This window comes from Puma concolor, chromosome D3 (assembly GCF_028749965.1).
Source record: "Puma concolor isolate L17-30 chromosome D3, mPumCon1.1.hap2, whole genome shotgun sequence".
Lineage (NCBI taxonomy): Eukaryota > Metazoa > Chordata > Mammalia > Carnivora > Felidae > Puma > Puma concolor.
The window spans coordinates 41,317,947-41,335,952 of NC_141678.1; the positions used below are offsets into that span (position 1 = coordinate 41,317,947).

Genomic DNA, 18,006 nt, shown 5'->3' on the forward strand with positions numbered 1-18,006 from the left:
TTGAATTCCGCCAAATCACTATTATGGTAACGAGAACAAGTAATTTATGGGAACACATTAAAAAGTACAAAAAAACCTGACACTTTTTATTATGTTACTTTAAAACATGTTTTAAACATAACATAATAAAATGTACTGCCTCTTAAAAGGCTTAAACACAAACCTTTCCCAAAACATCTCCAGTGGCTTTAGTATAGTTTGGAAGAGTACATGATCTTCTAGGTTTTTTCCTCAATTCTTCCTGTTCTGATAGTTTTCTTTTCAAAAGTGCTTCAATGTGTGGCATCTGTAATTTGTAAAGAAAAATTAACTATAAGACCAATTACTCCCGTACCAGACATCCCAGAATGACAGCAGAAAAAAATCAACAATCTGGACAACTCAAGAGCATAAAGTCATTAAACAGGCATTACTTTAAAAGAATGTGGCTCAATCCCAGACTTTAGCCTCTACTACAAAGCTGTAATCATCAAGACAGCATGGTATTGGCACAAAAACAGACACATAGACCAATGGAATAGAATAGAAACCCCAGAACTAGACCCACAAATGTATGGCCAACTAATCTTTGACAAAGCAGGAAAGAATATCCAATGGAAAAAAGACAGTCTCTTTAACAAATGGTGCTGGGAGAACTGGACAGCAACATGCAGAAGATTGAAACTAGACCACTTTCTCACACCATTCACAAAAATAAACTCAAAATGGATAAAGGACCTGAATGTGAGACAGGAAACCATCAAAACCCTAGAGAAGAAAGCAGGAAAAGACCTCTCTGACCTCAGCCGTAGCAATTTCTTACTTGACACATCCCCAAAGGCAAGGGAATTAAAAGCAAAAATGAACTACTGGGACCTTATGAAGATAAAAAGCTTCTGCAAAGCAAACAACCAACAAAACTAAAAGGCAATCAACAGAATGGGAAAAGATATTTGCAAATGACATATCGGACAAAGGGCTAGTATCCAAAATCTATAAAGAGCTCACCAAACTCCACACCTGAAAAACAAAAAACCCAGTGAAGAAATGGGCAGAAAACATGAATAGACACTTCTCTAAAGAAGACATCCGGATGGCCAACAGGCACATGAACAGATGCTCAACGTCGCTCCTCATCAGGGAAATACAAATCAAAACCACACTCAGATATCACCTCACGCCAGAGTGGCCAAAATGAACAAATCAGGAGACTATAGATGCTGGAGAGGACGTGGAGAAACGGGAACCCTCTTGCACTGCTGGTGGGAATGCAAATTGGTGCAGCCACTCTGGAAAACAGTGTGGAGGTTCCTCAAAAAATTAAAAATAGACCTACCCTATGACCCAGCAATAGCACTACTAGGAATTTACCCAAGGGATACAGGAGTACTGATGCATAGGGGCACTTGTACCCCAATGTTTATAGCAGCACTCTCAACAATAGCCAAATTATGGAAAGAGCCTAAATGTCCATCAACTGATGAATGCATAAAGAAATTGTGGTTAATATACATAATGGAGTACTACGTGGCAATGAGAAAGAACGAAATACGGCCCTTTGTGGCAACGTGGATGGAACTGGAGAGTGTGATGCTAAGTGAAATAAGCCATACAGAGAAAGACAGATACCATATGTTTTCACTCTTATGTGGATCCTGAGAAACTTAACAGAAACCCATGGGGGAGAGGAAGGAAAAAAAAAAAAAAAAAAAGAGGTTAGAGTGGAAGAGAGCCAAAGCATAAGAGACTCTTAAAAACTGAGAACAAACTGAGGGTTGATGGGGGGTGGGAGGGAGGGGAGAGTGGGTGATGGGTATTGAGGAGGGCACCTTTTGGGATGAGCACTGGGTGTTGTATGGAAACCAATATGACAATAAACTTCATATATTGAAAAAAAAAAAAGAATGTGGCTACAGAAATGTAAAGCTTCCACTTCACTGACTTTTTTATCTTAGTTAAGAAATATATAACCTACAATAGGATTTCTCTTTTGTTACACACAAAGAAACAGAAGTTTAAAAAAAAAACCCTATTGTCATGTTCTCTCATTTTCTTTGCCACCACATATACTGGTTATAACTTATGCAGCCCCTTCAATGCAGTTCCCAAAGTGGTGGATTATTAATTTCACTTATTGGGGTTATTACATTAGAAATACAAGTTGCAATTTCTTTGAAAAAAGCACTCTATCATTTTGTTAGTCCTTTTAATGGTTAGTAAGTGATTAGACTGCAATCCACATGTCTTGGTACCCCTGCAACAAGAGTGCCTACAACATTCTAAATAAAAATGGATGGCCAAAAAAAAAAAAAAAAATTATAGACTAGAATTTAATTAAAAAAATTTTTTTTACATATACTTGGAAACTGTACCTGCTGTGTTGTAGGAATGTCAATATTATGTGTTTTTAGTTCAGTTTGCAACTGAGCCTCTTTTAATTTTGCTTCTTCAACTCGGCCTAAAATTAAAAACAAACAAACCTGTATCAATTTGTAATAACCCCCAAAAGACAGTTTTTGAAAAATATTTTCAATCTCTTGTTTTTTTTCCTTTTTGATTGATGCTAAAGTAAAATATATAGTAACTATTTTAGAAATTCAAAATGAAACGAAGTCTAAAATTAAGATTTGGATCTAATACACAAAAATAAAAAACAAATTCAATAGGGTTATGGAAGATATTATATACTACACAAAAATAAAAAATACACAAAATAAAAAACAAATTCAATACAGTTAAGGAAGATATTATATACTAATACTGCAAACTCCAAGTAATCTTAGATAAATCATTTAATTCTAATCCACATGACTATACATAACTTATACATAATTGCCTAAAGGTTGTGACAAGAACCAAATAAGACTTTATAAAAAGAATTTTTACTGCTACTACTGACGTATTATCATCATCCTATTTAGCTCTAAATATCATTCATCTTAGATATACAAAAGTGTGTACTCTGAGGCAGGCAGAACAAATTTGTTGGTTAATGGTTCAACATTTTAATTATGTAACACAAAGCCAAAAGCCATAGTGAAAAAATAAGACAAATGGAAAAACATAAATGATTCAGCAAATGCCTTATCTTAACAATATTCAAAATTTATTAAAAATTGCAGCAAACGTTGTGTGCACTGACTTATAAGTAACTTATGTATTTCTATACAAGTGTGTGCTGCCCTGTACACCTCCATGGTGTGACATACTTCAGATATTTTAAGTAAAATACAAGACTCAATACATGACTCAAACTAAAAATTAAAATACCTATCACTTCCGCAGTAATAATGTCTTTCAATATCTTTTGCCAGAACCTGAAGCTGGATATAAACATCATTATCACGTCAAAAGCCTTAAACGTATACAGATTTCTAATAAAAAAAAAAATTACAAATTTTTATAGGTAAGCAGAATATAAATTTATTTAAAATGATGGAATACATCATCCTAAGACCAAATAACTAATAAGGTATTATTGCCTCACTTACACCATTGTTGCAGTGTTCTGCAGTTTACTTGTAGTTCAGGAAAGCAAACAATTTTTGTTTCTCATGGTCTCAACTTTCTGCCTTACATTCCCCCAAACCAATTTTTTTTTTATTACCTTTGAATACAAAATGACTTACACTTCATTTCATCAAGAAGCTGTTTGCTGGCTTCAAATAAACTTCTGTACATTATAATATTCTTAGATACCTGGTCCTTTTCTTTTGTAAGTGCTGCCATTTGTTGCTGCTTCTTAACATCTAAGAAAAACATTCAGATGATTTACTTCAAACAATCCTAAAATTGTGACTTTTTCAAAATATGTCATAATTAGAGAACTAAAAAGCACCAGGTTAATGGAAAGCAAAACAAGGTTATCTGAGGAACCACAAGAATAAGAAAAATCCTCTATTTTCCTAAAATCTTACCATTGTAAAACATAAAGGGTAGGATATATGGTTCTAATGTTCTTGATAGAGCAGGTAGCTGAGGCTCAAATATAATAAAATATTCAGTACTATCTCTTCCAGGACTACTTTCTGCCAGCACTAGATTCTGTAAAAAGAAAAAAAAAAAAAAGCAGTAAGGAAAAACAAGATTTAAGAATGTATTTGTCAACGTATAAATGTTATGTATCTCACTGTCTTCTATTTCCAAGTGGTAAACGTTCAAGGCAAAAGGCACTGACTGATCCTTAAGATCCATTAAACATTCACTAAAACATCAGCACCACCCAAGACATAAAACTTTTTACCTTTTGGTACTGGTTTGAAAGTCAAATGATCTTATCAATAAATACATTATACAAAAATTATATATAATAGATAATTATAAGAAAAAGTATCTTTTCTTTCAGAACGCAAGTATCAATGGCCACTTACTGTCTTGACCTGCAAAGTCTTCTTGATGCCAACCTTTAAGAAGTTGAAGCAGTGTGAAACAGTTGATGGCATGAAAGTTATAAAAACAATCACAAAGACATGCCCAAAGCCCAATGCTGAGTTTAAGTTACAGCTGTTACCATGGAAGTAGACCCACTAGTCCCAGGTGACCAAACAAAAGATCCTAAAAAGCTTGAAAGATTTGTTTTCTTTTTAATTATATTTTCATTAATGCACACAAACACTTCTGATATATTTTAGCTTAAGACCATAGCACATAACAATACTGCAAATTATAGTTACCTCCTAAATTATTTATTACATTCTTATAGGAAACAAGGATACTAGCTGTATCACTAGTAGGTTTACACTACTAGTACAATTCACTGATAGAGAAGTAGAATTTTTAAAAGTTTACATTGGTAAAAATAGTGTAGAAAAATCCATGAAATAAAATTACAAATAAACTACAGATAACAATTTTCTTTCCAAGGAATACAGAATACAAGCCCACCATTAAACCAAGGCGCAATCACACATAATTTCTGAAAATTGTTTTCAATGTATTTACATGAATAGTCGCACAAAAATAAAATACAAGTCACATTTTAAAAATATATAAACTGAATTTCATAGTTCAGCAGTTGGCTTTTAGCAAGGAGTCTGACTTGTTGATCAATGCAAGTGAATGTCTAGATAGCACTTCGTAAAATTTATGGAATAGTATAGGTATACTACACTATATCCTCTCATCAGGTGAACAATTAATTTGCTTACAAATTTTAAACTAGTATTTATAAATACAGCAAAGAAAATATCTTTCAGTATTTCTATGTATGTTCTCTAGAATAATGAGAAACAGAACTCATTAAAAACACTATTTTAATAGGTACTATCAAATTTCCCTTCAAAAAGCCCATCAATTTATCCTCTCATCATTAGAGTGTAAAAATACCTAGTTTCCCTGAGCCTGTCCAACACTTAATTATCAAGTTTCCCCCCTCCACCCAATGAAATGGATTAAAAAGAACCAGTCATTATTGGTTAGCATGTCTCTGACTGGTGTTAAGGTTATGCTTCTTGTTTATTGGCCCTTTATATTTCCTCTTCCATTAACTGCCTGCTCATATTCTTCAGTGTTTATTTTTCTACAAGATTGTCTTTTTTCTTATTGATTTGCAGGAAGTTCTTAAGGAGATTTAGAAATATGTTTAATATACCTAACCCAATACTGGTGTGAGTGCACTGCAGTATTTCTACACAATTTAATTAAAAACATTTTTATTGTACAGTCATATAATGAATCTCTACATGCCCACCCTTCAGGGTCAATAATTATCAGTATGTTGCCACTATTCTTTTAATTCTGTTCAAGATAAGATTATGGTACATAAAGTTTTAACTTTTTATGTAGTTAAATATAAAATCTTTTCTTTTATGTATTACTACGGAGGCCCTTCCTGGAGCACCTGGGTGGTCAGTCAGTTATGCATTCAACTTCAGCTCAGGTTGTGACCTCAGGTTGTGACCTCACAGTTCGTGAGTTTGAGCACCGCATCGGGTTCTCTACTGTCAGCTTGGAGCCTGGAGCTGTGTCTCCTGCTCTCAAAAATAAATAAACATAAAAAAAAAAAAAAAAAAAAAAGAAGGCCCTTCCTATTTCAAAGTTTTATGGTTTGTAACCTCTGATGTACAGCTTAGCAAGAGAAAAGGATACAAAGAATAATGGAAATGAAGAGAAGAGTCCATTAGTGGATCCAAGCATAAATGGGAATTTGGAATATGGGGAACGAACAAATCCATAAAGGAATAAAAGTTAGAAATCTTTTTCAGAAATTTCTAGGGGCACCTAGGTGGCTCAGTCAGTTAAGCGTCCAACTCTTGATTTTGGCTCAGGTCATGATCTTATAGTTTGTGTGTTTGAGCCCTGCGTTAGGCTCTGCACTGATAGTGTGGAGCCTACTTGGGATTCTCTCTCTCTGCCCCTACCCCTGCTGTGCTCTGTCTCTCTCTCTCTAAATAAATAAACTTTAAAAATTTTCTTAATGTTTACTTTTAGGAGAGAGAGAGAGAGAGAGAAAGAGAGAGACAGAAACAGAGACAGAGTGTGAAGCAGGCTCCAGGCTCCGAGCTGTCAGTACAGAGCCTGATGCAGGGCTTGAAACCATGAACTGTGAGATCATGACCTGAGCCTAAGTCAGACACTTAACCCAGGCACCCAAAAATAAGCTTAAAAAAAAGAAAGTCTTAAAAAAAAAAAGAAACTTCTAGATCATACCTCAAGATCATATATGAATGACCCAATGCAAATATCCTCAATGGGGAAAAACTGAGAGCTTTATCCCTAAGGTCAGCAACAAGACAGGGATGTCCACTCTCACCACTGTTATTCAACATAGTATTGGAAGTCTTAGCCTCTGCAATCAGACAACACAAAGAAATAAAAGGCATCCAAATCAGCCAGTAGGAGGTCAAACTTTTGCTCTTCACAGATGACGTGATCTATATGGAAAACCCAAACATTCCACCAAAAAACTGCTAGAACTGATTTATGAATTCAGCAAAGTTTTAGGATAGAAAATCAATGCACAGAAATCGGCTGCATTCCTATACATAATAGTGAAGCAACAGAAAGAGAAATCAAGAAATAGATCCCATTTACAATCGCCAAAAACCATAAAATACCCAGGAATAAATCTAACTTAAAGAGGTGAAAAATCTATACGCTGAAAACTATACAAAGCTTATGAAAGAAATTGAAGAAGACACAAAAAAATGGAAAAAGATTCCATGCTCCTGGATAGGAACAACAAATATTGTTAAAAATGTTGATACTACCCAAAGCAATCTACATATTCAATGCAATCCCTATTAAATAACACCAGCATTCTTCACAGAGCTAGAACAAATAATCCTAAAATCTGTATGGAACCAGAAAAGACCCCGAATAGCCAAAGCAATCTTGAAAAAGAAAACCAAAGCAGGAGGCATCACAATCCCAGACTTTATTCAAGTTATACTGCAAAGCTGTAATCATCAAGACAGTATGGTACTGGCATAAGAACACAGACTCAGATCAGTGCAACAGAATAGAGAACTCAGAAATGGACCCATAAATGTATGGCCAACTAATCTTTGACAAAGCACGAAAGAATGTCCAATGGAATAAAGACAGTCTCTTCAACAAGTAGTGCTGGGAAAACTGGACAGCGACATGCAAAAGAATGAACCTAGACCACTTTCTTACACTGTACACAAAAATAAACTCAAAATGGATGAAAGACCTAAATTAAGACAAAGAGCCATCAAAATCCTCGAGGAGAAAGCAGGCAAAAACCTCTTTGATCTTGGCTGCAGCAACTTCTTACTCAACACGTCTCTGGAGGCAAGGGAAACAAAAGCAAAAATGAACTACTGGGACCTCATCAAAATAAAAAGCTTCTGTACAGCAAAGCAAACAATCAGCAAAACTAAAAGGCGACCGACAGAAAGGGAGAAGATATTTGCAAACAACATATCAGACAAAGGGTTAGTATCCAAAATCTATAAAGAACTTATCAAACTCAACACCAAGAAAATAAATAATCCAGTGAAGAAATGGGCAAAAGACATAGACACTTCTCCAAACAAGTCATCCACATGGCCAACTGACACACGAAAAAATGCTCAACACCATTCATCATCAGGGAAATACAAATCAAAACCACAATGAGATACCACCCTACACCTGTCAGAATGGCTAACATTAACAACTCAGGCAACAACAGATGTTGGTGAGGGTGCAAAAAAAAGAGAATCTCTTTTGCATTGCTGGTGGGAATGCAAGCTGGTGCAGCCACTCTGGAAAACAGTATGGGGGTTCCTCAAAAAATTAAAAATAGAACTACCCTATGACCCAGCAGTTGCACTACTAGGTATTTATCCAAGGGATACAGGTGTGCTGTTTCAAAGGGACACATGCACCCCCATGTTTATAGCAGCACTATCAACAATAGCCAAAGTATGGAAAGAGCCCAAATGTCCATTGATGGATGAATGGATAAAAAAGATGTGGTGTGTATATATGTATGTATGTATATATATATATATATATATATATATATATATATATATATATATACACACACACACACACACACATACACACACACACACACACACACACACACACACACACACACACACAATGGAGTATTACTCGGCAATCCAAAAGAATGAAATCTTGCCATTTGCAACTACGTGGATGGAACTGGAGGGTAATATGCTAAGTGAAACTAGTCAGCCAGAGAAAGACAAATATCATATGACTTCACTCATATGAGGACTTTAAGAGATGAGACAGATGAACATAGGGAAGGGAAACAAAAATAATATAAAAACAGGGAGGGGGACAAAACATAAGAGACTGTTAAATATGGAGAACAGAGGGTTACTGGAGAGGGTGTGGAAGGGTGGATGGGCTAAATGGGTAAGGGGCACTAAGGAATCTACTCCTGAAATCATTGTTGCACTATGTGCTAACTCATTTGGATGTAAATTAAAATAAATAAATAAATAAATAAATAAATAAATAAATAAATAAATAAATAAATAAGAAATTTCTAGATGACATAAGCAATAAAGAGAATTAGAAAACAACTTGAACAATAGGCTTAGATTATAACCTGAATTAAACAATACACATTCTTTTCAATCAAATGTGGAACATTTAATTATAATTAACCATTATATTATTGTTATACTAACAAATAACTAGTCTTGTTCTGAGCCAGTATTTCCTAAATGTCCATATTGATGAGAACTACCTGCTTGTTACATCAGATTCCAGAGCCCCTATCTTAGACCTAATAAATCAACAGCTGGGCCAGAAGCCAAGAAGGACTTGAGAGTTTTCTGCTTATTCAGTGGGATATTAGGAACCTCTAGTGGAAAGTCATATGAATGACATGAAGCTTAGATTCTATATATGCAGCTGCAAGGGAATAGCTTAAGTCACCATCTTAACCTCATAAATGTGTACAGCCAGAGTAGCAACTTCAAATGCCTACAAGGGGAGGGGAGGTCAAGGAAACAAGACAAAGGTAAGTGGGCTAGGTGTATTCTTCCAACACAAACCTACTTTGCACATTCAAAATGTTTTCTTTGTCTTTCAACATGTGGCTTTCATTACCTAATTTTTGTTAGGGTACAAGAAAATTTCACTTTTACTCTCTACTATAACAAAAATAAAAGAACAAGTGTGAATATAAGTAACAAATGACAACTGCCCTCAATGTCAAGAGATAAAAACAAGTGGCATGAATACAAGGGACTGGAAAATCCTTCTGCCCTAAGAGAATCATAGTCCAGTACTGCCAGATCTTTAGAATTCTCCACATAAATCAGAGATGCAGATCATTATGTAAAACCTCCAGAACTTCAAATACTGGAAACTAATTAAGATGGAAATGCTGTAATGGTCTGTCACCGACAGACTAACCAATACATTTACTGCAGGCCAGGTGCAAGCAGGCAGGCTCCCCAATTTTAAGCCTAATGTTATTAAAACAATGTAGTATTGGCACTGGATTAGATAAAAAGATGAACACTGGCAACAATAAAAAAAATACCAGAAAGATGGGGTGCCTGGGTGGCTCAGTCAACTGAGCATCCAACTCTTGATTTCAGCTCAGGTCATAATCCCAGGGATGTGGAATCAAGCCCTGCATATTGGGCTCCACACTGAGCATGGAGCCTACTTAAGATTCTCTCTATCTCTTCCCCTCCATGCTGTGTGCATGTGCATCCTCTCTCTCTCAAAAATAGATATAGGGGCACCTGGGTGGCTCAGTCAGTTAGCGTCTAAATCTTGATTTAGGCTCAGGTCATGATCTCATGTGGGATCCAGCCCTCCTGCATCAGGCTCTGCACTGACACTGCAGAGGCTACTTGAGATTCTTTCTCCCTCTCTTTCTGCCCCACCCTGCCGCTTGCTCTTTCTCTCTCAAAATAAACAAACATTAAAAAATAAATAAATATAAGAAAGGTGACATTTCAGATTTACAGGTACAGGAAGAATTATTCAATAAATGATACCAAGGAACTTAATGAATTTGAAAAATGTTAAAAATAATCAAAAGATTAATGGCATAAGAGTACTAGGGCAGGAATTGTGGACATAATCCTTTCTGCACTCCAGTATAAACAAAGCTAAAATCTAAAAAACAAAATCAGGAAACAATCCTTATATACAAAAGAACATGATTATCTGTAATATAAAATTATGAAAATGATGAATATTCCAAAAGACAAAGCATCAAGGGACAATCCTAAAAAGATCAAGAACAAGAAAAATATTCAACCCCACTAATAACAAAATATTTTTTTAAATATAGGAAACTTGGGTTAGAGTTCCAAAAATCATTCATATTTAGGGCTGGTAATATTATGAAGGTAAATACACATTATTTCTGGTGGGAATGTAAACTAAACAGCAATTGGCAATATCTACCTACCAAAAGGCTTAAAATGCTGCCTCCAATTCTACTTCTAGCAATTTCTAAAACAAATAATCAGACGTGGAAAAGGATGTACACAGAAGAAACCTGATGAAAGCATTGTTGATAACAAGCTTTGGAAAGCAACTAAATTTCCACTTAGGACTGATTAAATTATGATCATAATACAATGACGTAAGTTTATACGTACTGATAAAATATGCCATGGGTGTGTTAAATAAAATTTTTATAAAAGCACAGTTTTATATTAATGAAATTTTATACCCTACTCACGTATATAAATAATATACACATGGGGTATCTGTGCAGTGTTTGTGTATATACAGAAAGTCTGTAAGGTAAGTCTCACTAAATTGCTAATCAACATTATCTCTGAAGGGTGATAAAATAGTGATTGTTTTTGAAGTTTCTGAACTGTGTATTTTTTACACAAGTAAAAGTATTTCCATTTTGAAAAATAAAAGTAACAAAGATAAGCTTTTTATAAAATTTTTTCTAGATATGTATACATTTTTTAAATATTTATTTTGAGAGAAAGAGAGAGAGCACAAGCAGGGGAGGGACAGAGATAGAGAATCCCAAGCAGACTCCATGCTGTCAGCCCAGAGTCCAACTTGGGTTCCATCTCAGCAACCGTGAGATCATGACCTGAGCCAAAATCAAGATTCAGATGCTTAACTGACTGAGCCCCTCAGGTGCCTTGATATATGTATATATTTTACCTGGGCTGTATTATATTCTATTTCTATCCACAGAATGGTAACTTTTCAATGAAACACGAATATATTATCACCAAAGCTAAAAATCACTACAATCAGAGGAAAGAGTCATCCATAGGGAAAAAGAGGTTCTTGCTTATAGTAAGAATGATCCTGGGTCCAGGGGCGCCTGGGTGGCGCAGTCGGTTAAGCGTCCGACTTCAGCCAGGTCACGATCTCACGGTCCGGGAGTTCGAGCCCCGCGTCAGGCTCTGGGCTGATGGCTCAGAGCCTGGAGCCTGTTTCCGATTCTGTGTCTCCCTCTCTCTCTGCCCCTCCCCCGTTCATGCTCTGTCTCTCTCTGTCCCAAAAATAAATAAACGTTGAAAAAAAATAAAATAAAAAAAAAAAAATAAAAAATTTGTTAAAAGAATGATCCTGGGTCCAATGTGTAATAGCTTACAGCAAAATCACAAAGTATTTCCACTGACTTTGCAATTTAATGCTATACTTAGAACATCTTCATAGTTATATACACAAAAGAACGGGTATTTAACTCTGTGGTTTATAATATTAAATACAGAAATATTATCTACCAGAAGACATAAAAATTACCGTGATTTCAGCTGAGCCTTTCACAAAGGGAAATTCCAGCGTTCTAACTTTCCCAATAAAGAGTGGTGTATCTGTATCTTCCTCATTAGAACCTTTAATTGTAGCTACTACAGTGCCAACCAAATCAATTCCAGTTTGATTATTGTAGTCATCCTTCAAGTAAACAAAAGATAAATTAGAAGAACTGGTAAGGAGATTAAATCCAGAAAAGGAAATGAATGTATCAGAAATACAATATAAACTCTAAATATCTAATTATCATCATCCTTCTTACTCCAAACACAGAATTCAGTTCTCGGATTAAGAGCTCCACAGGCAGAAAATAATCTGAGAAACTGTAAAAGAACCAGAGGCTTCCATCTAATATAATGATTTATAACTTTCTATATTAAAAGGACTCCCATTTTAAAATTTCACCTTGTCTTTTACTTTTATTCATCTATTGATCTAGGAAGAGAAGAATGATTCACCCGTCTAAAACAGCAGAAAACTTTCTGAAAGGAGTTAAGTATCCCACCAGCAAAATTTTCCATAAAGGTGAAGTCGGCTACTGTGTTTTACGTATTTTTGTTAATATTCTCAGCAGCTCTATTGCTGCTTACTCTCTCGGTAATAAGAAGCTTTAAAGAGCTCATTGTGATCAATCATCAGAGCAGATCTCTCAAAAATAATTACTTCCTTCTATCCCAATAGTGAAATGGACACTGAGGAATCAATTTACTTCACACATATTCATAATACATACATGAAAGAAAGGTATGTATTAGGAAAGGTAGGCAAATTCCTGCATTTTTGAGTCAGTCCTACTTAGTATATCTGGATATATTTTATGTATAATGTTACACATTCTCTGTATTCAAATACAAAGGTGTTTATAAACATTTCATTCACCCACACAAATTTTCCATATTATCTTAAACTGAATAATTAAGGTCTAACTCTATAAATAACTATTCTGTACACTAAAACTAGAAATAATTTTTCTTATTCTTTGCAATTTTGGAAGTAAATAAACATTACCGTAATAATAAGATGTAAATCTTTGGCCAAGGTCCTACTGGCAACTGAACGAACATTTGAAACAGCTGGTGTAGCTGGCTGGATTTTAGGAACTAACTTCACAGGTTCATTAGGTAGAACATCAACTATAATCTTACAAAACAAAAGCAGCATTGTGATGAATAATATATTGATGGTTTAGTATTTAAGAGTAAGACAAGAAATAATGCTAGCATATACTAAATAAAATGAAACGTCACCTTCTAAAATAGATCTTAATCTCCTAAACTTGGAATCAACTTACTTTTTAAATTCAGAAAAGATAAATTCAGAGATAAATTTTTGCATGTTAACAGTCATCTAAGAACAAATTTAGAGGGATTTAAAAATACAGACAATTTTGGGGGCACCTGGGTGGCTCAGTTAAGCGTCTGATTCTAGATTTCGGTTCAGGCCATGATCTCAGGGTTTCATGAATTTAAGCCCTGCATGGGGTCTGTGCTGACAGCGTGGAGCCTGCTTGAGATTCTCCCTCTTTCTCTGCTCCTCCCTCACTCAACTCTCTCACAATAAATAAATAAACTTTAAAAAAAAAAAACGATTTTTAAAAATTTAGTACACTAAGATATTGAATGGAGATGATGTATATCAAAATTACTTTAAATTTCATTATTCAGAATTACTAGTATCTAAAATGTTATTAACTGAAAAATTTTCATGTATGGTTGATAGAAGTAACCTTATCATGATATACACTAAAATGCCTTCTGGAGTCTTTGAAATAAAGAGAAATGGGAAAAGTAATTTCTACATCAGGTCATATTATTGAACATAATTTAAATATATTCTTTTCTAAGTCCTGAAAATTGCACTATTTATACTTTGCATCCAATAATTCACTTTTAAAACAAAACCTTTTCATTCCTACACTAGGCAAGAAAATGTAAAGCTAACTATAGTATATAAAAAGAGTAAGCAAACCTGTTCACTGTTAAGAATATTTGCTTTATCCATCATAAAACCAAACTGGACACAATAGGTCCCCACTTTGTTAGGAATTGCTTTATCCCTAAGTTAGAAAGAAAGAGAAGATCACTGACAACTTTTAATTAAAAAGATAAGGAATTCAAAGCATCAACATATTCCGTTCCTTCCACAAAATGCATACAAAAACAATTACTATTACTAAATTTGCCTTCATTCAACAAATATTTCCCATAATATCAAGCTTTACTCCAGGTCTGTCTTACCTGGATATTCTTTCTCAAAATACCCAGAAACGAAGCTCTGGATATGGCAAAAGTTCACAAGAACAGGAATATAAAGCTGACAAACTAGTAAACACAAAAATGCTGAGTTATGTGTCAAGTGAATTTTGCCTTGTTTCTACAAAATAAATATCCAACTCACAGTTTTAGATTTCAAAATTATAGGATATCCTGATCTTTTTATATTACTGTTTTCCTTTCAAGCACCATTCTAAATATTTAAGTTTACATATAACACAAGGCATTCACTATGACTTACTCATCAATAAAGAGCTCAGTACTTAATAAGAGGTACACATACTAGTATGCTTTGATCACACCTAATGAAAGCAAAAACATGAATAACATTTTCTGGTATAACTTGCATGATATGTGCAACACGGCTCTAAATCTCTAAGGTGGCTTTTGCATGTCATTCACATTCTCAAAATACTGGATAACGGAGTAAAAAAGAACAAAGGCTTTGAATATGTATCTGTATTGACATCCCAGAACTGCAATATATATGAAAACTTGGAGAAAATAATCTATGTCATGTTTCTCCAAGAGAAGAATTCCTAATAAAGTCATAGTAAGACTGAAACAAGACCTCTGCTTCCAAATGGAAGGCAAACTCTTCCTGATGAAGACAAGCATATTTTATTTTTATTTTATTTTTTAAAGTTATTTTTTAATTACAGTATAGTTAACACACAGTGTTGTATTAGTTTCAGGTGTACAATATAGTGATTCAAAATTCAACACATTACTCAGTGCTCATCATGGTTAGTGTACTCTTAATCCCCTTTAACTATTTCACCCATACTCCCCACCTGCCTCCCCTCTGGTAACCACCTGTTTGTTCTCTATGCTTAAAGGTCTGTTTTTTCGTTTGACCCTTTTCCCCCTTTTCTTCATTTGTTTTGTTTCTTAAATTCCACATATGAGTGAAATCATATGGTATTTGTCTTCCTTTGACTTATTTCACTTAGCATTATACTCTCTAGATCCATATGTCTTGATATTTAAACAAGTGTATTTTAAAAGGCATTTGCTTGAAGATGTTAAAGAGATAACAAAAGTGAAAAATAACTCAACAGGATATAAGATAGCATGGAGATCCTGGGAAGGGAGTTTCACATTTAAGGCTGCTTTAATCAATCCTGGGAACACATCCTAGGCATAGAGGTGAACCTAGTCAGATAGGCTTCCAAGGCAAAAACAACTCAGCTTTGAATCATGTCAATCTCTGAATGTGGACTTAAACGATAAAAAGACTGCTACTGGCCCCAATAACAGAAGCAAATGTAAACCCAACCTGGAGAAAGAAAGTGCCTGACACTTCAAATTATTTCCATAAATATTCATAAACAAAATGTATGGTAAACAATAAAAAACAGGTACATAAAGAGGCAAGAAAACTAGAATGAAAACCGACAGAAGCAAAAGACCCCTGAAACAGACCAAAAGGAACTTGAGACAGACTTTTAATAAACTCTGGTTACTGCTTCTTAGGGTAATAAAAGACAAGACTGGGAATTCCAACATAGAACTGGACTTTAAAAAGCAAAAACAAAACTAAACTAATAATGCCAAACAGAAATTGTTTATTCAAAGATGGGTTTAATAGCAAACTGGATACACTGAAGGTATTTCAGAAGAAAATATCTAGAATGAAGGGAGACAAAAAAAAGAGTGGCAAATAGAGAAAAGAGGATGAAAGACTGAGAATGATGTAAGGACTAATATGCCAGAAAAAGAAGAAGGAAAGAATGAACAGAAGCCATATTTGATAAATGGCTGATAGTTTTTATAGGCTTTGATTTTATGGTCTTTGAGTTTGAAAAATTAAGTAGAATAAATAAAAAGAAATCCATGAATAGGCATGTCATAGTAAAATTGTTGAAAACCAAACTTAAGGCAACCAAAGAAGAGTGGAAATGATTACTTTTCAAGATAAAAATAAGGCTGACAGCTTAACTCCTCAACGTAAACAACAGGACAGTGAAGGCTGGCTTGAAAGTACTGCAAGAAAGAACTGCCAATCTAGAATATCATTTCTAAGAAAAATACTCATCTAGTATGAAGGTGGAGTAAATATATTTTCAGGTAAAAAAGAGACAATTCATCACCAGCAGATGTACACTAGAGGAAATACTAAAGGAACTTCCTCAGATGCAAAACCTGAGTGGAAGATTAACAGAATAAATGAGTTAGTAAATCTAAATGAACACTATATAAACCAATAATGTATTCATAGGCTTGACATATACAATAATGAAGGCATTTAAGTTGAGAGAAATGGTGTTTAAGTGTTCTAAGATCCATGCAGGCCAAAGAGAGGGCAAAAAATGCAAAGTGTCGTCACACATTGCTATAGGATGCCAACTATGCATGCTGAAATCTCTTTTAAAAAACCCACTTACAGAATAGTAAGATCGTATAACTACCAAGTTAATGAGAAAAAACAATAACTAAAAACAATAAATTCTGAAGAAAAGGGAAGAGTAGGAGGATCAAATAAACAGGTTGAGTCAAAAGCAAGTGCTTTCAGTTCTTATTTATAAGATCTAAACTTTTCATTTAAAAGATTATTTTAAAAAACAACTATAATACCATCTATAAAAGATCACTTAAAATATAAAGATACAAAAGTAATGAAAAAAGATATTTATCCAAAAACTCTCATGATCCCTAAGGTGGCTTTTGCAGGTGACTTATATGGAAAGTTGGTATACTGTTATCAAAGTAGATTTCCAAGCAAAAAGCACTAGAGAAAAAAGGTGAATACTTCACATAATGTTAGCCAATTCAATTGGCCAAAAAAACATAATAATGTAAATCTATATGTAAATATTAACATAGCCTAATAAAATGTGTAAACACTAACAGAACTAGGAGGCAAAGTAATTCTGTACTCATAATGGGAGATTTGCAACACTGCTTAAAAAATACACCTATACAGGGGTGCCTGGGGGACTCAGTTGGTTAAGCGACCGACCCTTGATTTCGGCTCAGGTCATGATCTCACAGTTTGTGAGATCAAGCCCTGTGTTGGGTTCTATACTGACAGCAAGGAGCCTGCTCAGGATTCTCTCTCTTTCCTCTCTCTCTCTCTGTTCCTCCCCCACTCGTGCTATCAAAATAAACATTTAAAAATATATATACAGTAAAACCTTGCTTTGTGAACATAATTCATTCCAGAAACATGCTTGCAATCCAAAGCACTCGTATATCAAAGCGAATTTCAAGAACCATTGGCTCAGTTGTGATCATTCGGCATCACGTACTACTTGTATTGCAAAACATCACCTGTTTATCAAGTTAAAACTTATCAGAAATGTTTGCTTGTCTTGCAGAACACTCTCCAAAAAAGTTACTTGCAATCCCAGGTTTTACTGTATATAGAAAAATTAAAAATATGGAAAAAAATTAAACGTAGAAAAATGAAACACAAGGATTACCAAATTTTGAATGAACATAACACTGTACTTCACATGCAGTGTTTAATATTTTCTAGTGTACATATTTACCAAAATTGACCATATGCACATACTACAAAAACAATTATCAATTAGTTTCAAAGAAATGAAATTATATA

General features: G+C 34.4%; 1 protein-coding gene across 2 annotated transcripts in view; it reads right to left on the reverse strand.

Annotated features, from left to right (window-relative positions):
* SMCHD1 (structural maintenance of chromosomes flexible hinge domain containing 1) overlaps window positions 1–18,006 on the reverse strand; it is a 155,862-nt gene that overhangs the window by 31,808 nt on the left and 106,048 nt on the right. For both annotated transcript variants that reach the window (XM_025931088.2, XM_086682567.1), the window contains 7 exons: window positions 14,140–14,227; window positions 13,180–13,311; window positions 12,160–12,312; window positions 3,897–4,023; window positions 3,609–3,728; window positions 2,352–2,437; window positions 164–286 (listed from right to left, as the gene is read on the reverse strand). In XM_025931088.2, the coding sequence (XP_025786873.1) occupies window positions 164–286; window positions 2,352–2,437; window positions 3,609–3,728; window positions 3,897–4,023; window positions 12,160–12,312; window positions 13,180–13,311; window positions 14,140–14,227 (829 nt within the window). The remainder of the gene's footprint in view (window positions 1–163; window positions 287–2,351; window positions 2,438–3,608; window positions 3,729–3,896; window positions 4,024–12,159; window positions 12,313–13,179; window positions 13,312–14,139; window positions 14,228–18,006) is intronic.